The 23041-nt window shown below is 33.6% G+C and overlaps 1 protein-coding gene across 1 annotated transcript; it reads left to right on the top strand.

Annotated features, from left to right (window-relative positions):
* Positions 1-202: 202 nt before the first annotated feature.
* LOC127849175 (sushi, von Willebrand factor type A, EGF and pentraxin domain-containing protein 1-like) lies at positions 203-21710 on the top strand. Its single transcript, XM_052381894.1, has 20 exons — positions 203-264; positions 581-702; positions 1407-1592; positions 3010-3264; positions 5842-6051; positions 8757-8944; positions 9464-9704; positions 10093-10191; positions 10476-10637; positions 14715-14852; positions 15204-15377; positions 15515-15745; positions 16042-16212; positions 16642-16845; positions 17180-17440; positions 17913-18095; positions 18941-19096; positions 19266-19304; positions 20053-20131; positions 20844-21710. Exons 1-20 carry the CDS (start codon positions 203-205, stop codon positions 20950-20952), a joined length of 3270 nt encoding a protein of 1089 aa, XP_052237854.1. The 3' UTR covers positions 20953-21710.
* Positions 21711-23041: the final 1331 nt, after the last annotated feature.

The following is a 23041-nucleotide window of genomic DNA, read 5'->3' as shown; positions in this document are numbered from 1 at the left end:
AGATAAGTCCATAAATCGGGGCAAGATATTTAAAGGCAAGATTTTTAAAGGGTTCACTTGGACTCCAGAGTATATGTATGTTTATATATATACATGTATAATAATTTTCTTATTATAATTTTGCGAAGGGCGGCCCAGAGATTTGACCCCACCAAGGCTTGTGTGCCCCTTTGATCAGCATACCAAAGCGGATCCATTAAAGATGTATGCACGAGCATCATGGCCGGAGCCGATTGCCTACGACGACAGGGATGGCGCAATCATGTAAATATTGCATTTGTTGTGATTTAACGATATTATTAAAAAATAATCAAATAATACACAAACGTTATAAAAAATATTGAGTTGTTATCATGACATACTTTTGATCTTGACTAGATAGATTGATGTTAACATGCATATTATTCTTTCTTATACGTTTGCATATATTCACATTATATTAAATTGTATATGTTAAAAGTGTTTTGTCAGAAATGAGATATGTTTTTTTTAGTCTGCGTTCCTAATATAAGACTTTAAAAGACTTAACGGAATATGATAAATACGTGACTTTGGTAACTTGTCCTTTTTTTCCATTCAGACCCTATCGAGTTGGGCGCCCAAATGGCAGTTCTTTCCCCAACGGCACAACGTTGATACATTACAACGCACAAGATAGATCTTACAACAGGGCATCGTGCCAGTTTCGCATTCAAGTTGAAGGTCGGCGGTCGCATTTTGGCATTTCTTTGATACCTTAGTAGTATTCTGTTGCATCGGAATTGTTTATATAGTTAATGCTACACTAAAATGGTAAGGCAAACGTGCATACAATATGTAAGTGTATTTTTTCAGTCATAACATGTCCGAAACCTTCCAGTATCCAAAATGGCTACTCACTATGTGCACCAAGCATCTATTACATGCTTGGAACCACGTGTTTGTATGGCTGTTACGAGGGATTCGAACTGATTGGGGAAAGATACATGACATGCTCAAATACATCATATTGGTCTGCGTCGACGCCAAGATGTCAACGTAAGCATGTTCTTTTTAATTGATCGTACACCATGTATATAATGATCGATACATTATTTACGCATAACGTCAATACAAATCATTTTAATAAAATATCGATTACGCTTTAACAATATAGCGAAATAGGTAATACAGCGTAATAGCAATATTCGAAAAATAAAATACAAATTATAAAATGCCTAACATGATAAATTTCAACGGTGTAATTCTGATACAATTATTCGTGAAAGGTTTATATAACATATGACGAATGAGAATATTACTGTTGAAATACATGTTATTGCCAAATCGAATGCGCCATATTATTTGATGAAATAAATAAGGTATACTATCAACAGAATATATATATTGTGTACTCTTTATCAAATATTTTTAAAATGATTTTTCAGCTGTAACCTGCAAGCAATTGTCAGCCATCAAGCATGCGCGTTTAGATTGCACTGACGGCGACAACTTCGGAAGTATTTGCAGCTACACTTGTGACAAAGGGTACGATATGGCCCCTGGCTCTAGTAGAACCCTTGTCTGCAATGCATACGGCATATGGAGTGGAAAAGGGCAGCAGGAATGCATAGGTTAGATAAACAACTTGAAGAGAATGTTATTTTTGCCTTTGGTGTATCATCGAATTTTATTTATCGAGTGAATGTTTAAAACATAGCGAGTATACTTTTTCTAAACCACAATTAAAATAAATATATGATCATTCACCAAAAACAACACTTTGTCTTTTGAATGTATGACATAGTGTAAAAACCGAAGAAAATAACGCGAAAGCATCCGACGTTTGTGGTTGCTTTGTGGTGAATTTTGGTCGGGTATATGATAGTTGTGTTGATTTTTTGCATTGTTGTTTTGTTAAATGCATGCGTGTTGGTATTTTATACTCATTAACACGTCCATGGTCAATGGAAGTTACTTACACTTTAAGATCGATGTTGCTGATTGCAGAATATTGCAATTTTTGTTATATTTTCACTGCAGTGAAAAATATATAATCTTATATATTCACTGATATAACATTTTCTCATATCAATAATATTCTGTATTCCGCTGGAAAACATATAATAAATATTAATGATCAATCTCAGCTCAGGAGACAGTACCAGGATCCAGTCTTACAACATAACAACCGTTGGTTAAATTATGGAGACGAATTTCTCTGGCTTTTACTTTGCTGTGAATGGTTCATTTAGCAGATATAGCTAATATTTTGCGCTGATTCTCGACAGGGATATATTTACCGAGGATTGCCAATTATATGGCAATTAGGAAATCAGCCATGGTTCTCATAAACCAACTGCAACTGTTTGAACAACTTGGTCCAGGAGATGATAAACTGTAACTCTCACATTTGCCATTGTTTCAAACAAGTGACGAATTGTCATTTTAAAGCCTGACAATAAATGCGCGTGCAACATACTTTATATAAATAATAAAACATTGTCATTTTAACATTGTCATCATAATATCAAAACAATAAAAATGGACTATTAATTCAATAAACTGCTCAATGGTTTAATCCTTATCAGAGCTTCAGGATTACAATTCACTGATGCAATATAGAATACAGCTAATAAAACTTGGTGCTTGATGACAAGACATATCATCGCAATAACCCATTTCAAATACTTATCACAGATATCTATCAGGTTTCTGAACACAATATAAGGTTATCATAATAACAATTGTTTTGTAGCAACAAGTATTGCAATACAAAGTCAGAAATAAACTAATTATACGATAAGCAATTTTAAATGAAGCAGATCTTATTACGAAAAAAATTAACTTCTACAAAACTATTGATGTAGTGTTATGAACGCAATTCATATTATTATAAATGTTTCTACTGTTTACCTCAATGATAAAAAACCTTTCTCTGACAGTTGTTTTTAAATTGCCGAATCATTATAGCTATGCAAAACAAATGTGCGTTTCTGAATTTACAATATACAATTAGTATTTGAAGCATTTTCTTCTTCGTTCTTTCAGATGTAGAGCCACCTGTTATATTAACCTGTCCAAGCACGTTTGTGATCGGTACTGAACTTGCAGTAAACACATCAACCGTGTCGTGGAAGGAGCCCACGGCGGTTGATAATAGTCCTTTTCTACCCATAATCAGACTGCAATCGCCAATACAGCCTGGTAGCAAATTAGTTGCTGGGAAGTACGGCATTAAGTATGTGATAGAGGACATGGCCGGTAACAAAGGCTTGTCATGCGCGTTTGACGTCATCGTCAAAGGTAATGTGTAGTTTGAATGGTATGCAAACAAATAGGTAGCACCTTTCTGGCCAATTGGTCCAATATTTTGACCAACAAACCATGTCTATTAATGATGGCTTTTATAATAAATGTCAAAGGTAACTATGCTTAAAAAACTTGTAACTTGGCACTGGGCCTAATGTTGCCTAGAATAGGTGGATCTTATAAAAAAAACTTGCAGAACTGAAAGCGTTGTCGCGTGTACAACACAGGCATCGGTTAGGGTAACAATTTAAAGTAAAATGTCGAATAAGAATCTCGAGAATGACGAGGATTTTAATATATTGGCAAAAGTTACAATCAATGATATTAAATGAGTTGACTCTAGGTCCTAGGTTTAAGAGTCAAGGTCATAATTCATGGTCAAGGGTAAAATATTTTGACTCAATTTAGCCATTTTCAAATCCTTGCTTCATTTGTTTTATTGCAGATGAATCTTTGTAATGTTTGTCTTTTTTTCTTTAACCTTCTTACAAGAACTTTTGTCTCCAAATAAAAACGCGTACAATTATCTGTTAAAATATTTTGTTTAAACTGTGAAAAAAAATAACGTAACAAGCAAATTCGTTGAATTTATATCCCCCACCAATATGCTTCTTGACACAAAAGTGTTATATTTGACACTCAAAAAAGCATTTTTTCCAAGATACAAAGGGCCATAACTCCGTTATTAACAGATGGTGTACACTGCTATTTGGCGTGCATCATCCTCTTATCCATATATATACTCATACCAAGTTTCAATGAAATCCGCAAAAGCACTTCCAAGATAGGGCTCCGGACCCCCAAAAAAGCATATTTTCAAGATACAAAGGGACATAACTCCGTTATTAACAGATGGTATACAATGCCATTTGGCGTGCATCATCCTCTTATCCATACATATATACCAAGTTTCAATGAAATCCGCCAAAGCATTTCCAAGATACGGCTCCGGACGGACGAAAAGACGGACGAAAAGACGGACGGAAAGAAGGTAAGACGGACGGACGGACAACGCCAAAACAATATCCCTCCGATTATGGCGGGGGGTAAAAATGAGGTTTTATGTTTTTCAGAAACCAATGTTGAAGTCATATTTCTTTCAGAGTTCATTCGATTGAAATATTTAAATTACATTATGGGTATTCTTATAAGCAGATAATCGTTTAAACACAGGCATAGTCCATGTTGTTACATCTTTGTATAATCTTTATCAGACTCTCTTTTACATATTTTTTAAAACGTTCAACGTAATATTCATTTGGTATTACTGTTATTTTACAAAAACTTTTATTTCAGAGGGACATTGTACTTGAATATACCATGTCACTCGCAATTGCAGATATACAATGCCACAGTCTTTATCCCACTCCGTACATGAGAATTGACTGTCCTTTCGGTTACCGATCCGGATTTTACTGTAATATTTCCTGCGACCCTGGCAAAGTGGTGAAGGGAAACACGTTTGTCGTTTGTGATAAAAGTCCGAAAGGATTGTATGGATCCTGGAATTGGAAAGGCGGACAGCAATCAATATGTCAGAGTAAGTCCGTGTATGAAGTTTAATTGTTATTATGTCATCAGCACAAAACATTTAATTTAGTGTCATACACGAATCCCTTTTCATCATAGTATCGGCACTCCTCATTGTTTCGTGCATGTGACGAAAACCCCTCAAGAAGTGGTGGACAGTAAATGTTGCTCCACTTTAAGAAATTCAATTTATTTTATGTTTATTAATGACTATTGCGACGATCTTTCTCACGATTTCCGGTTTTCATTTGAAAGATGTTCATGTTTTTTTCAGGCTAATATTATGATTACACGTAATTTTGTTAGTTTGTTTTTGGTTTATTAGCAGGTTTATCAAATATTTATAAGCCGCTTATTTGTGAAACCAAAAATATATAAATAATTTCAGAGAAACTTAAACAAGAAACTTAAACAAGAGTTCCGTTTTTTCATTAAGAAACTATTTAAAGAAAAAGAACATGCGCATAATAACAAACCTTAGCAACCAGTCAGAAGGGCCGATATTATGAGAAACGATGTTCATGATACTGATTACTACAAGGAGCTTAGTCTCGCCAGTATTTTGGCAAAACATTACCGATTAGAATGAAGTTTTTGTTGTTATGTCCAAGAATAAGTATTCAACTATAGATTGACGTATTAAACATGTATGTTTTTCAATCTTGTCACATAATTTTTTTAGATGTTTTCATTAAGAGGGCCGATACTACGGATACACATGCTATACCTTTACAAGTGTTCATATCAAACAGCCGTTAGTTATACAAGTGCAATGTGAATTTCATTATTGTGTGACCAATCTAGAAAATACTCATTGGAAATCAATACAAATCTCCAGATTTTGTTTGTGAAATCGTTGTACACATATATACCATCTGATCTGGGTGGATATCTAATTTCTATATAGCTTTGCGGCCTAAACATCTCTATTCGTAGACCGATAAATACTTTGTATCAGTGTTCATCAATAATTATGTATACTTCTAAATATTGGTTAATATTCTGGATGGGAATACATATCATATGAAATTTTCTTCACAGGTACGCATAGTTGTCACCCTCTTCCAGTGCCTACAAACGGTGCTGTCGTGTGCGATAACTGGATGGGAGGGCAAGTGTGCCAACTCCAATGTCAAGCTGGTACACGAATGGCCGACGATATGCTAGGCAAACTTCTGGTGTGTCATTTACCAGGTGATTGGTGGGCTATTGATGTTGTTCTACCACAACCTGTATTCCAAGCTTGTACCAGTAAGTATCTGAGCATGTTTTAGTGATATTAGGAAAAGACATATACTAATCATTACACACAAGAAAAAATATTAAAAGAGTAATTTCTGTTGCCGTCTAATAATAAACTATATGGAACATTTAGTATAAAACGCAAGTCAAATGACCAAAGCTGGGGTCACTGCCATGAAACGGTCAGAGTATGTGGGCCTTACACCGGTTTAGAGGCTAACCGAACCTCACACTACACATAGCTTAAATAAAATTTAAGGACCTTACACAATTGGCAAGACACAAACACACATTAGCTCAACTATAAGCAGCCTCTGAAGACAAGAAATCACAACTTTGAAGATATTTATAAGAATGCATTTTACCGCATCCACACAATAAACAAATGGACATAACCTATCTATGCCAAATTATATGTTTAACCTATTGTAATTCTAGAAGCGTAATTTTGTTGAAGTTAAAGGGATCTTTTCACGCTTTGGTAAATTGACAAAATTGAAAAAAGTTGTTTCAGATTCGCAAATTTTCGTTTTAGTTATGATATTTGTGAGGAAACAGTAATACTGAACATTTACCATGGTCTAATATAGCCATTATATGCATCTTTTGACGATTTGAAAACCTAAAAATTATAAAGCGTTGCAACGCGAAACGATTGCATAATTTGGAGAGTTCTGTTTTTGTCGTTAAATTGTGTGAAACTACGAAGATTGCTTATATAAGGTATAAAATACGTCAAGTATGTGTACTCGGCGGAATAGCTCAGTAGGCTAAAGCGTTTTTACTTCAGGACTCTGGCAGGACTCCAGGGGTCACTGGTTCGAAACCTGCTCCGGGCAATGTTCTTTTCCTTTTTTAAATTTTATTCTTGATTTTTTACTAAAGCTTTTACGATCCAATGTTTACATTTATCAATATAAAGCATTTAATGAATAAGTTAAAAAATGCCAAAATCTGTGAAAAGGCCCCTTTAAAACTACATTATAATAAAATTTTGTAATTTTGAGAAAAAAAGCAATATGCAGAATGAGAAATAAATCTTTTCGACACCGTTAATATCAAACCTTTCAACAGTTCCAGATAGTCTTTCGAGTCAATCCACAAAATGCACAAAAGTCAATCCTTAGGATTGATGAAATAAGAATTTGTAGTCCCTTATTAAAAACAAGAAATATCTTTAAAAAAGATATACGGCGTAAATAGTTTAATGAATGATATCAAGTATAGCGAATGTCTTTTTCTGTGCAGTTCTTAGCTGCATCACACGCAGTACGGGATGTTACGGGGAGTTTTCGCGGCTTATTTTACATTATAACATATTGCTGGTCATAAACCTATAGATACAAAACAGAAAACCAAAAGAAGAATGGAAGTGAAATTTAAACATATGAGTCAACCGGCCACACGAGAAGTATCCGTATTTATAGGCGCGTTCTTCGAACAAACCTGTTTTAGTGGTTTGTCGGGCATTGCTATTTGATTCGATTATTAACAGTATCAATTATCATCGTGCTAATGCTTAAAGTGATATTATGGGCATTTTGCACTGTTGAATTGAGCTGAAAAGAATTAACAGGTCAAAATAGTTAGTTAAAATGTGGTTACTGATTAATTATCTGCAACTCACCTTGCTACCAGTTGTTTATAAAAATATATTTTATATTCGATATTCTTACGTGACCCACCCAGTCCTGTAAGCTGAAATGATCCGTAAAACAATTTCGTGTCTTTGTGTCGTATGAACAAATCTGCACTAAAACTAAATTTAGGTTCAACTCGTAAACGCATGATCAGTTGTCAAACGAAAGTACGGTTGATATTCAAATGCATTATTTTTCTCTTTCTGGTATATTGTTTTAGTATGATGATGCTGCATTAATTAATATAAGTGTATATGAAGTAGAAACATCAAAAATAATCAACGGTTGCGATAGACACCTATAAACTGTTACATGCTCATAATATCACTTTAGTACATTAGGCAATATGGACGAATAATTATTGTTAAATTTATCAACAATAATATTTATCATTGTATTGTTGAAAACACATTGAGAATCTATTATTTACATACCATAATTATATTGCTGAATATCTTCATTTAACATATTTCTGGTCTAAAGAAAATTCCAGGTCACCTAGTTCACGGATAGCGTCTTTATTATATAACGATTATTTTACTGGCCGCCAACTCCGGTGATGACCTGTATATAAACTCTGAATGTCCGCGAATTGACCCGATATACCTCGCGGGTTGAAATGCAATGCTTTAAAGTGAGGCCTCGCTTCCATTGCTCTTTATACTTTTACATGTTAACATGTTGACAGGAATAAGGAAGTAAGTACTAAATATGAGAACATAGCCTTTTAAGTATAAACGCTCTTGCGCTGGTAATACTCTGAAAATAAAAGGTGTACGCACAAACTGTATTGATGTCGAGAATTGAGTGTAAAACTGTTCTATCTATTAAGCCTTTTCATTCGAGATAAAATTGTTTCATACAGTAAAACAGTGTTACAAAGACGCGGATATGTTTCCAATGTTCTGGTGGTATACTCAAATCAGCCAATGGAATAAATGAAGTGTATTCATTCGTACCTAGCCGCGGGAAATTTTATTGGAATTTTATTGGACACTTACAAAGGTCAGGCTTAGGTGAAAAGCTGGCTTATGCAGCTTACGCCGAAAAATAGTCGATTCCTGTATGTTTCAGATATAACGAGTGCCCGCTTGCTACAGAAACTGGAAACAACGTTCGAATACAGGGTGACTCATTACAACGGCTCGTGTAACGACCCAGACGCACAGCGACAAATTGCGGAAAACTTTATTCTTAAACTTAAGAGTACCACTGAATACAAAGTATGTGTCGACGCGGAGTGCGGTGAAAATAACGTCCAGGTAATTGGTCCTTGCTCTTATTTGATTGTTGAGTGATTGGGTATGGACATTTTATATTGTATTGTTTTTAGTATGTGTTCACAATTTATACATAATTCATACACAAGTATGGATTTGCTCATTGAAACACTTATCATATTGTATTGTCAAGTAAAGGGAAAGCCCTTGAAAATTGAGAACTGTATTTGCTTTATGATTGGGTAAATTACGATTAAACTATATGTGGTTATTATATATTGTCTTTTTAATGCAATGTTTAATACAAAAGGATGATCACAATGAAAAATATATCCCGAACAGGATAAGATCAAACGCTAGCAATCTCTAAAATCAACCACATCTTAACAATTTTCTACATGACATTTAAAGTTCAAAACAATTGTTATGGGTTCTTATACACAATTAAAGTTGACGCTATGACGAAGCCGAGACAACTAAGGATGCGATTATTTTATTTTGAAGTGTACATGTGTCATCCTTTGCATATTGAACACATTTTAAGGCCCATATCTATTTCAGATACTGTGTGGTCGTAAAGAAATACGAAAAAGGGAAACACAAACCGTGGAGGTGGGAACAATGAAAATGTCAATAACCATACCAGTTACTGATTTTAAAGATGCGCAACTTGTAAAACAAATGGTATCAAATATAGTGCACTACGACATGGATGATATCATTTCACACATGAATTTGAATCTACTTGCATTTGAAAGCCTTGGTGTATCTCTTCGCTGTCCAGTGGGGACCATACGTGCTGGTAATACACTGGATTGCGGTAAGTTTAATAAATAGTATGATGTGTATTAACTTTGTACATTCTACTTGTGTGCACAGCAATCATTTAAGGACTTGTGTATAACTTATTATTAAACATATTAAGCTTGCATCGATAATATTTCTAAATATAATTAAAAAAAGCTTTTTTCTGCAGTAGAGAATCTCAGAATCCGTAAAATATTAATTTTATATAATTCTTTGATTAAAGCGATTTATACGTTATTTTGAAAAAGGGTCGAACTCATCAACGATTGTTGATGAAGCAAACGTTTAGTTTTTGTTTTGTAAACTATTTATATTGTTCATAGTGACATGCCCGGAGGGAACATTTTTTAGCCCAGAAAATTCCTGCGAAAACTGCCCCAAAGGATCTTACCAAGATAATAAAGGACAACCTGCATGCATGCGTTGTCCGTTTGGAACAACGACTCGTCATGTCGGTTCTACTTCTATAGACAATTGTGAAGGTATAATTTCATTTAGATATTAATACACATAGCGGCTTGATTGTGCAATATTTTTTAATCATGAAATAATACCTACGTCAGTTCCAAATTTAAAACATCATCTTAAACGCAAAATATATTTTCATATGTGATTACTTTGAAAAACAGTTTCGTCAGAAAACACTGTAGTAAGATTTAGTACTATGCTTCAGTAAATAATGCAGAATGAATATGGTAATATACGGTAAATTATGAGCATATATACATACATAAAATTACCTTAATACGGATTCGCATCTTTGAAGACGCGTGTCCACCAGGCAGCTATTCCTCTGATGGGCTGCAACCTTGTACACCGTGTGAGATTGGCTCATTCCAACCATCTTACGGACAAAACCACTGTGATGTCTGCACACACAGTAAATCAACTGCAAGCTATGGTAGTCAATCTAGACGGGATTGCGAAGGTAAAATTTTGCGGTAACCAAGTCCAAGTCCAAAATTTATTGCATAAACATTATACAATGTCAAAGCACAACAAATAATATCGACATGGAGAAGTACACAGTCAACAGAACATACAACAGAGTATTTAGCATCCCAGTGCTAACTATAGACAATGGTAAAACATTACACATATAGTAGTCGTTGAAAAGTGACATGAGTTTATAATAGTACAATGTATATAAAGAGTAAATTATTAAGTGTCTATTCTTAATTTCTCGGCATTATATATAAATTTGGCAATATTATATAAGCTGTTACTGCAAGTTGATTTAAGAAGGAATTCAAATTTATTTAGGGTAGGCCAGTGACAGTAATAAGGTTTAAAATATTTCCTTCTAAACTCCTTATACATTGGGCAAACAAGTAAAAAGTGGTATTCTGTTTCAATTTGGTTCATGTTACAGGATCTGCAGGTTCTTTCATTCAGGGGCGTATTAGTGTATCTACCAGTTTCAATAGCAAGTTTGTGTGAGGATGTTCTAAACCTTGCAAGAGCAAATCTGTATTTCTTTTCATGAAGTTTTTTCAAATATGGCTCTAATTTGAGTTCTTGTTTAACGAGAGAATATGTTTTAAGTTTAGATGATGAGTTTACGTCGAAATGCCAGGTTTGATGATAACTGTCTATAATTCGCCTTTTAACAATTTCCAGAGTGGTTAAATCTAAATTTTCTGTATTCCAAATTTCCCCAAAACCGTTTGTTTCGAGGCATTCCCTAATATTTGATACCCAATTGTTTTTGTCGTGAATTCTGTTTCTTAGCGTATCTCTCTTTAGCATGTTATACACTTTTTTACGATATGATCGTTATGTAGATTAATCAATTTGTACCAGTATTTCAGCGCATTAATTTGGCGACATACATGGAAAGGGATCCTACCGAGTTCTCCGTACAGTGCGGATGAGTTTGTAGATTTTTTAACTCCAAGCAGTGATCTCAAAAATTTAGTATGGATTAATTCAATTTCTTTTGCTTGATGGAAGCCCCATATCTCAGAGCAAAAATTTAGGATTGGGGTAACAAGGGAGTCAAATAATTTTATTCTTTGCTGGGTTGGTAAATCAATTGCATCAAATATCTGAAATAATTTACTTAGTGAAAACGATGCGTGTTGTGCGATCAATTTTTGGGATCTGTAAAAGTTACCATTTTTGAACAAACTTATACCAAGGTATTTGAACGAACTTACAGTTTCGACTAAGGTATTGTATATATATAACTCAAATGTTGTTGCCCTTCCTCTTTCAAATACCATAGCTTTGGTTTTTGAGACATTAATTTTCAGCCCCCATGTGTTGCAATAATTTTCTACATCTTTTAACATAATTCTTAGTGTTTCTGGTGATTTGGCGAACAATACCATATCATCTGCATATAATAAAAGAAATAATTTCAGAGTATCAATACATACAATTCCTGGGAGGTTATTATGGGAAACATTATTTATAATATCATTTATAAAAAACATGGCTAACAGTGGAGAGCTGGGGTCTCCCTGTTTGACACCGATTGAACAGTCAAAAAATGCAGAAAGTGAGTTTTTATAACGTACACATGATTTTACACAGTTGTACATAGCTTTTAATGCGTTCACAAAGTGACCGCTTACATTTTCTGTTAAAAGCTTTTGCCATAGCATGTTATGATCAATACGGTCAAAAAATTGTTGGTAATCTACAAATACACAATACAGTTTTTCTTTTTCGCTAAGAACTTTTGTAATAATTGAATGTAACATGAATATACAATCAGAAATTGATTTTCCTTTTTGAAATCCAAATTGATTAGGTATTAATGTATCATGTTGTGTGGACCAGTTTTTTAATCGATTCAAGAGTATTTGAGAGTATATTTTTCCAAGTATGTTAATTAATGTGATACCTCTGTAATTTTTGGGGTCATTTGCATCACCTTTCTTAAAAATAGGTGTAATGATTCCTTTACCCCATGACTCTGGATACTCGTGAGTAAAGAATATACGGTTGTATAGCGTTTTTAGAAACGGGATTATAATATCAATACTTGATTTAAACATTTCTGCTGTAAGTTCATCTATACCAGGACTCTTATTGTTGTTTTGAGCGTTTACCGCAGAACGTATTTCTAACTCGGATATTTCTACGTCCAATAAATAATCAAATATATCGTTTATATTTATATTCTGATATTCACGATTGTTATCGGATGGTAAAAGCTCACCGAGCATTTCCCTAAAGTGATTATAAAGATCGTCGGTTGTAAGCGAATCAGCCGAATCAACCTTTTTTGTTGAGCAATTTCTAATTGATTTCCAGAAGGAGCGCGGATTAGTTTTGGCGAGATTGTTAATGTTGAAACCTTCTTTTTTCTAAAATGTAGCGCGAACTTTTCTTTTTGTTTTATTGTATTTTGACCTCGCAAGTACTAAATTTTCTCTATTTTCTATCGTTTTATCCCTGCAGTAAATATTGCGCAGCCTTTTAAAATTATTTCTTTCATCATAACATTCCTTATTGAACCATTTTTGCTTTTTTGGTTTCGCTGTGCTAGAATTCGCGCAGTTTATCGGCTTTCCGAATATGGGTTTTACCGTAGCTATAAATAACTCGGTGAATTCCTGAACGACGTCGTCGATAGGCCGTATGTTCAGTGAAGCGGTAAGGTTATTTAATAGATCAGTTTCGCGGATCAGTCTATTTTGAAAAGCGGGGATTTTATCAGTGTCAAAAACTAGTTTTGTTTTCGTTTCTTTTCCGTTAGATTCATGCCTAACATTTTTAACATCACCTATATTCGTTTTTATGTTGAACGATAAACATGCATGATCAGACATAACATAAGATATGCAAAGAGTACAGAGAAACAGCCATTTTTTTTTAAAATAAATAATGTCTGAAATAAGGTTTTATCTAAAATTCATTTTTATATTCTAATGTTGATCAAATTAATGATTAATTGATTGATTACTTGATTGATTGATTACTTGATTGATTGATTAATTGATTGATTGATTGATTGTTAATTTATTAATGTATTAATTTATTGATAATTTAAAATATTAATTAATTAATTATTAATTGATTAATTAATTAATTAATTCATTAATTAATTAATTAATTAATTAATTAATTAATTAATTCATTCATTCATTCATTCATTAATTAATTAATTAATTAATTAATTAATTAATTAATTAATTAATTCATTCATTCATTCATTCATTCATTCATTAATTAATTAATTAATTAATTAATTAATTAATTAATTAATTAATTAATTAAATAATTAATTAATTAATTAATTAATTAATTAATTAATTAATTAATTAATTAATTAATTAATTCATTCATTAATTAATGCATTAATTAATTAATTAATTCATTAATTCATTAATTACTTAATTAATTTATTCATTAATTCATTAATGAATTCATTAATTACTTTATTAATTTATAGATTAATTAATTAATTCATTCATTCATTTATTCATTCATTTATTTACTTATTTATTTCAGTAGATATAAATATATTTAAACGCTCACTATTTCGTGATAATTTGATTTCCGAGGTCAAATTTGATTTCAGAATTTGACATTGTATTCCCAATGAGTGCACGTGGCTCCATAGCATCGGCGGTAATGCCTTTCGTGGATGTTAGATTGACCTCTTCGTTTTCATTTATGATGTGGATCAAATGGGAGAGAGTTTCTCCTGAAGCCACGATGATGATTTCATTCCTCGACGAAAGTGATGAAGCTGTTTGGACGATCGAAAATCTGAATACAATTTCGAGCAAACAAAGGTAATACATTCAACTAAAGCTACACAATTTTCTCCTGTGCATTGTTTTATCAAAACTCCTATCACTATTACACCTTGCTGATACTTTAAGAACACTCATCTCTCAATATCAGAATACTCGGTATATAGTTGTTTATTTCTGCTATTAAACCTTGCTGATTATTTTATTAGAATACTGTTCAGATATGGTTCATGCATTCTATTGCGCCTTTCTGATACTTTTCAGAACACTTGGTAGCATACATATGGGTTTAGACTCAAAATGGCACCTGATATTCATCGCTTACAAAAACTGCAATATCTCTTACACTATGGATATGGTTTCAATCGCAACGCAACGCATTGCGGGAGAATGTATTCCTCTACATTTGACAGGCATAAAAATAACGTCAGGTACGGATCATCATCATCATCATCAGTATACTCATTATTCACAACACCATCCTCATCATGTCAAAATATTCGCGAAATCGCCTACTGATCTGAATTTTCAATTTTAAAAGCTTTCTGAAAAGTGTAGGTAAAGCTTTAAGTCCGAACAATATATCAAATCACTTTTTGCCCGTTCATTGTCTGGGACAACAAAGAATATACAGTACAGCTTGAGGATTGAAAAAAACAACAGTTTAATATTTTTTTTAAAGCGTTACAACTGAAAAATTAGATCTAGCTACTTACAAATGCAACGCGTTTTTTAGCTTTCAAACAACTATCATACTAATTACTTATTACTCCATGCTTTAGAGGGGCCTGCAACTTTGTCCCTATCGCAAATGAACGTATGGAGCACAACAGAGGAATCACCGCAATTCATCAAATGTTCCTCACGAGGGAATGGAGGAGATATTCTGGCCTGGAAACAGTTTGAGCGTGCTGATCTAGATGGATCTTTCATCAACTTACCTTCTGTGTGTGATGGTGAGCATGCTACGTTTAACTTGCCTATCCATGCCCCTCCCCCCAAATGGTCAAGTGAAATGGATTGTACATTTATATGTTTATATGAATACCTGAATACACCATTATTATTACAATATCGGTACATTCTTCTTCAGATTTTAACAACTGTGTCTCATCACCTTGCCTCAATGGTAATTGTACCGACGAGCTGAACTCTTTCACATGTCATTGTGATGCGGGTTTTACCGGACAGCAGTGCGAAGTCAACATTGATGATTGTTCTGCAAACGTCTGTATGAACAATGCTACGTGCGTGGATGGAGTGAATTCGTATTCGTGCGCATGTTCTTCGGCATTTACTGGCCGATTCTGTGAGATAGCAATTGGTATGTATTCAAAATGAATATCATTTTTAAGGTTGTATCATGTTTTGTTACAGTATACTTCCAACGTTCATATGGGAATGAACTCTTCACATGTATTTTGGACTTATGATGACAGCTACTTCTAATGAAGCATGTATATTGTTTCTCGTTTGAAATTCAAATATAGCCATCTTATATATACTGTGTTTTTGCAAAAGATACCATGAATTGGTGGCATTGCATACAAGCCCACACTTTGGGACACTTATGAGAATAGTTGCATTTGCTTGACATAGTAACAAGTAGCATTATTGCAGTCAATGGTCAGTGGAGTGAATGGAGCCAATGGTCCGAATGTTCCGCAACGTGCGGGGAGGGAACACGATTAAGGACGCGACAGTGCAATTCTCCTGAACCTGCAACTGGCGGAGAAGATTGTCTAGGTGCCATCAATGAAACCGCTCGATGCGACAATAGTGGATGCAATGGTAGGTTGCCAGGTTGCCCTTTTATAAGAATTAAAGGGTTGTACTTGAAACTTGTCGCTTTTCGTAACTACGAGATCTTATAAGTTGTCGATATGTTTATTTGTCCGATATATTTTATACATAAACAATAGTGATATTTAGTTAACAGGTATATTGAAAGCATTTACCAATATCGAAAGCATTGATTTTGGTTTCTCCGAATTCTCTATGTGGCTTGTAAACAATAACTAGAAACTTTTAGTTAACCGGTATAGATAAAGCATTTACCAATAACGAATATTTTCAATTGCTCTTACTCATAATTGTCTATGTGGCTTATACACAACAACTACGTATGTGTTATACACCTACCACGCTGTAATTCACTCTTCTGTACATTTCGGAGAGGTATTCGATGATAGTAACGGAAATACTATGTTTGTATTTAAGTTTGCCAACCTCTTGGTGAAATTGAGAACGGTACGGTCAAATGTGAGAACATGACTGACACAATACGTTGTAATATTTTCTGCAATGAGGATCACGATTTTGACTTTGTACCACTCGAAGAGTATGTATGCGGCCCGGACACATTCCACATGTGGAACTTTGAGAGTAGATTCAATCCCCAGCGGCGTCTACCGAGCTGTGTAGGTATGTATTCGAAACAAAGAATGTTAATGTTAGTGTTTGCAAACGTTCATACAGTTTTGGTTTGCTTATTTGTGTACCGTTATATACATGTTTCGTGTCAATTGTTTGTTTTATATTAAACATAGTAAATACACACCTAGTTTAAATAATACACGTGGATTGCATTTGATTTCAAATCCAGAAGGACGAACATACCTTTTTTCAGTTAGCTCTGATGATAACACGTTTTGAGTGAATCTTCAACGATAAACACGTTATTATAATTTTATATATATATTATATGCGTTCAAGTAAAATTATCTCAATTTTTATTTTATTTTAAAACAACTTTCAGCGGCTCGAGCCCCGGAGGCGTTATCCGCATCATATGCAGCCCGTTATAAAGATTTGTATTGCTCGACCAATGAAATGACTTCACTGGCACAAACGGGCGTAGAGGAAAGGATAAAGGGCAGTATAAAAAAGTTACCATGTGTTCTGGAAGAACTCTGCACAGTGTCGTATACCACATCAAGCTGCAGTATGCAAACTCGTCGTAAAAGAGAGGCTTCGTCGATTGGGTTCACAATCAAGATAACGTTGATACTAAAAAATGGTAAGGGCCGGCTAGCTCTGTTGGAAAACAAAGATCACTTGTGAAATATCCGGTCCGGGAACATTGCTTATGTGGATGAAATTATTTCTACGTCAATTTCCTCTACTTATGAATCGTGTTGAGCACTTGTTCGTTAGTCTCATAAGTGTGTGTACTTATTATTGGTAAACCAGAAGAACACAATAAATCTGTGTAAATTAACTGACCGTCTTGATTTGACTTTATAGGATTAAAACGGCTAAAAATAAAAACACAAACAACAAATAACACAAAGTGTGTTTCAACAATTTGAAATAGGGCACACGTTTGTATTATTCGTAATTTTAAAAACACTTCTTCATCGATAAACCACCATTAATATGACTTAAAACTTAAAAAACAACACGAATATGAGTACATGCTTTCTTTATCCCTTCCTTGTATAGCATAACCAAAAGTCAATTCAGTCAATGTGTATGTATTTGTGTTTTAGGGGAGGCCAATTCCTCAATGAATACTCTACATGATACGATTTTGGCGATATATGAATCAGCGATAGAAGGGGTCTTAAATGTGACCGTACTAGATGATGTGTACCAAGTAGACCTGACCGGGATGAGCTTGTCTGGAGATATACAATGCAGTGGAAACGATGTGGCAAGAAGTTTCTATTGCAGTAAGTGAATAATACATATATTTATTCAGTAAAATAAGTGATATGATGTATAATGACGGAATTTCAAATATCTATATGATGTACGCGATATGATTAACTCCGAATAACTCGTAGACTTATGAAAAATAAAGAGAACAATACGGCTAAATAAGTATAGTGTGTTATTTTGTAATAAAAAGTTTATTGGTACGTTAACTAATAGAGTATGATTTGTTTAGTTTGTAAGGCTCAAATAATACGTGCTTATTGAGGTTAGAAATACAAACAAAACAAAACACGAGTAAAGTAAATGTTTAATCTTTGCCGAATACGTTTGGCTTTACCTTAAATGAAAACTCACGACCGCTCCGGATTATTATTGACTAACGACTGAAAAAGCGATAAAAGAATCAGACTACTAATTGCAAATTACGTAAGCAAGAAAGGGTAGCATCCCTTAATATTTAAATGACTTTGCCAAAAATAGTCGAAGAACCTAACTTGTACCCTGAACTATGTCATGTTTGGTAAATAGCGACAATTTCAATTTTTAACGCATTAATTTATGGTTAGTATGTGCTTTTCGATCTCAGACGCTATTTGATTTTGAATAAGATTGACTTACAAAATTATGGTTCTAAAATACAATCTCAAAACTTACCTGATGAGATTGCATGTTAGATTTTGTAACTTTCAAAATTCCTATAAATAAATATAAACGTGACGCAATTTACTGTGACGATTTTGTAACTAGTAACTCGTAATGGTGAAATTTACTATAAATGACACCTAGCTGCCACAGTGTTAGATTTTATTACTCTACATTCCAATCAAAGATACTTGTTATACCTCGTCTATTTTAACAGTCCCTTGTGGAAAAGGGGCATACAAAAACGATGACCAATGCAGCCATTGTCCGGTTGGTCAGTACCAAGATGAAGTTGGTCAAGCCAGTTGTATCTCATGCCCATACGGTTATACGACGATAGGCGAAGGCTCTACATCTCAATCCGACTGCAAAGGTAGCATAACACAAAAACATGCTCTGAAAGCAAACTGTTCATTTTCTTTTATATTTAAGAACCTTGTAAATGTTTACCTTTCATGATTACACTTGAAATACAACGTCTTCTTGAGACTTAAAATACCATTTAACTCAAAAAGCAATAACCGATTTGTATGCGTTTACAGGTGACAAAACCAATGACCTTATACAAGAAGCCGCATCTTGTAAGTAAATTAAGTATATTTAAATTGTTAAGGAACAACTTAAACCTTTGCATGCTGGGAAATTTTTCGTCTGCTTAAATGTCGTCTGCTGAATTTGTAAAATTAGCATTTTCTTCGATTTTTTTTCAAAGAATACTATCAGAATAGCAAACAGTTTGGATCCAGATGAGACGCCACGTTCTGTGGCGTCTCATCTGGATCCAAACTGTTTGCAAAGGCCTTCACAACTCGGTTCCCGCACTGAAAGGGTTAAACCTGAAAACCATCGTGTTCTAAATGGCACGTCATTTGTACTTACTATTGTTAGCTTTCGATAACTGTTATAAACAGTGTTGCAGACAAATCATATCTATATTTATAAAAAACCTATTTATATCATTCAATAAGCTGTCATCAATCGTACCACTTGACTGTCAAATATTTCACGATACTCGTTCATACAATATATTCCTTATTGGAGAGCCTCATAATAAGAACACGATAATGTCCGAGACTACTCCGAAAGAAAGTACCGTTCACGAAAAAATCGGCTCCTCCAATAGGGTGTGTCAGCTGTGTATTCGTCCAAATATATCACCTTAGTGTTCAAAAGCTGTATAATGATCGCATATTAAATTTCACATATCTATATTACAATTTCATGTCTAAAAACTATATTTTAGTGATCTGTGAGTTCTTTTTTCCATCCAGTCAGTGAAACTGTGTATTTAAAAGATGTATGCATTTGTGTCTCTATTGATTACTTTAGATATTGGCATCATTGCTGGTAGCTTGACGATGACTGTAGCTGCTGTCGTAGTCATTGTTGCTCTTCTTGTGTATAGAAGGTACTATTGACTGTTTGTTTTCGTGTTTCTTTCGTTTTTCCCGTTTATGTTCTTTATTTGGTTTCAATAAACATAATTCATTTTGAAAAAGGAGGTATGTACGTGTTTATTTCGTAAATGGTTTTCATATAAAATTATGCTTCCGTGTAAAACAAATATATCAGCCTATACGTTTTAAAACTCTACATGTGCATTAGGCATATTTCACGTCCACATTTTCGTTCTAATGTGCTATTTAACTATAATATCTAGATGGAAATAATGCTTTTCAAAGGTCGCCGTGGTGTAATGGATATGGTGTCCGCCTAGCGACCGGGAGAACACGGGTTCGATCCCCGCTGTGGGAGCGTTCTTTCGATCTCACATATAGACACCAAGTACTGGTTCTAGGCCCAGGAAACGGACTCGAGAGCATTTCAAATAAGTAGGAATTACTTTCTATGCAATCGAGCTAAAATAAATAGGTTTAAACTAAACTAAATAATGCTTTTAACATTACTGAAGTTCAGACGTTAATACTAAGACATTTTGCTTTTATAATAAATGTAAATTTCTGTGTTTTTTTAATATGTTTTTCTAATAAAAAGGTTACACGCATTAAGGTATTGTATGTATAATATTATGTTTATCAGATGACGAAACACTTTGCTTGTTTAGACTTTATACACATTTCACTACTTACAATAAAATAGGCTTCCGTCTTTTTAACTAGGTACAGGCAATCAATGAACAAAGTGTCATCGATAGCACTCCTTCCAGAAAAAGAAAACGGACCAGCTAACCAAAGGAAGATATGGATATCTAATACGACCAAAACATAGACAGTTGACCTTGTTATATTATATACACCGTAACAAATGGTTTAAATGTATTCGGTTGACAGCGTAGCATGTACATACTTAAACAAATTAATGAAATAATTCGATTGCTCGTAATGGGTACTTTAATCTCTATATACATGTCTTGCGAAACACACATCGGTTGATAAATGATGCAATCACATTGTTTTAACATATCTGCGTGTATGTGGTTGTTTTCTGACCATGGCTCTGTGTAGGCTATTGTGTCACCATATATTCATCGTGTTATCACTTTTTACATAATAAGCAATCATATGAATACTCTTGAGACTCCAGCTTATTTCATTCGAATTCGTATGTGGACGAGAATGTAATAGTTCGTATCCAAGTAAATGTACTTAATGTTGCAATATTTCCAGTCTTCTGAGTCTACAGGTCGTGGTAGAGTCACTTCATGCTGTGTTATGGAGGCGTATGTCAGTCTGTTTGGCAATGTGCCTCTTGCTATAAATAAAAGACCTCAAGCTTTTGTAAGGTTTTCTCCCGCTTGTGCAGCTTAAGTTTTCGTTTCTATTTTAAATCGGTTTATATTTCAGATTTGTGTGCATTCAAAAATACCATATTTATTACAGAGTGATAATATTATAACACGTGATACTATTATAACGCGTTAACACGATTGCAAAATAATATTCCTTACATCAAACCCTGACATTTCAGGCTATTATATAAGTCAATTATTTGCATATTGCGTGATATTCAATAAAGCATGCGAACTCTGATTTAACATGTCCTTAAATAAATTTATATATTCATTAATCTTTAATCATCCTCTACTGTATTAAGTATATGATTTATTTTATTGGTATTTATTATTACTAATTGTGAAGTCATTTAATCTAACTTGTATAATGTTGTCAATATATTTAAGTATGTTTTTATGATCATGTCAGCGAATATATTTTTTATTGCTGCGAACATAAAACTTACTTATATTGCGGAATAATAAAAGAAATCACACTGACATGGTGTATGGAGTTGGTTCTTGCCGTTTATCAATTAACTAAACGATTTGGTTATCGAATTTTCATGATCAACATTTTCATATTATTCGAAAAGTAACGCGTAAAAAGACTTGTGTTTAATAAAAGTTAAACGGGAAGAGTCTCCAAAAAGACAATTTACGTTTTGCGTTGAAATAAATACGTTAGTGGTATGCTCTAAATACAATACAAGAGGGCCATTTTGATCGTTAGTTACTTTTAGAACCCCATAATGTAATATACTGCATGTGATTAGTGACATTAGTACCGCAAATAATTTAGTCAAGATACGCAAATAAAAGAATGCAAAATGAATACGATTTTGATGCCTTACGGTACTTCTTTTACTTCATATTACTTGCTTTTGTTTAAATACACATGTGTATTATAGAGCAACAATAATGCACATTATTGTTAGACTGATTAATTCACTGGATACAATTTGTTTGGGACGTCCAACCAGAGCTTTCACAATTATACAATAAAAAGTAAATAAAAGCTCTATCAATTTTGCTTTTACTCAATCGCCTGTTCATTGAAAATACTTACATTTATAATTAGTCCTCAAAAGGTTTGCAACCGTTATAAGTATTCCTTTAACAATTGCAATAATTTTGCAATTGATAAATTTAGAAACTTTGCCAAATTCAATTTGCGTTCAATTTTGCGGCAGCATAAATTATTGCAAAATATCTTATCAAAAGTGTGAATAGACAGCTACGACAAAAACCACAAACCTTTGATGTGAATTACCATATGTGTTTCTGTGTGACTAATTGCAGTCTTAACGTTTATATGGTCTTGGGTGAAACTTATTGCAAACAACGGAACGGAAAATTATATTATTACACATTAAACTGTCCTTTAAATAACATGTTCAATATATTATACAATAAATTTTGTAACGATAAAGATACCGTAGATTCATATATCCAAACATGATGAGGGGTGAAATGTTGGAAATCCAGTTACTACATATTTCCGAGTAATGTCTAACCCAAAGTCATGTCACCTGACCTGATTAATGTTAGTTTGATGTACATATAAACCCTTTCTGTCTGTTTTAA

This window comes from Dreissena polymorpha, chromosome 10 (assembly GCF_020536995.1).
Source record: "Dreissena polymorpha isolate Duluth1 chromosome 10, UMN_Dpol_1.0, whole genome shotgun sequence".
In the NCBI taxonomy this organism is placed as follows: domain Eukaryota; kingdom Metazoa; phylum Mollusca; class Bivalvia; order Myida; family Dreissenidae; genus Dreissena; species Dreissena polymorpha.
Note: the sequence above shows the minus strand (reverse complement) of the source record. Positions and strands in the feature narration are given on the sequence as shown.

Coding starts and splice junctions, on each gene's coding strand:
- LOC127849175 (XM_052381894.1), top strand. CDS start 203: ATGTATGCACGAGCATCATGGCCGGAGCCGATTGCCTACGACGACAGG. Junction 18,096..18,940: donor GGCAAGAAGTTTCTATTGCA/GTAAGTGAATAA, acceptor CTATTTTAACAG/TCCCTTGTGGAAAAGGGGCA. Junction 19,305..20,052: donor TATACAAGAAGCCGCATCTT/GTAAGTAAATTA, acceptor TGATTACTTTAG/ATATTGGCATCATTGCTGGT.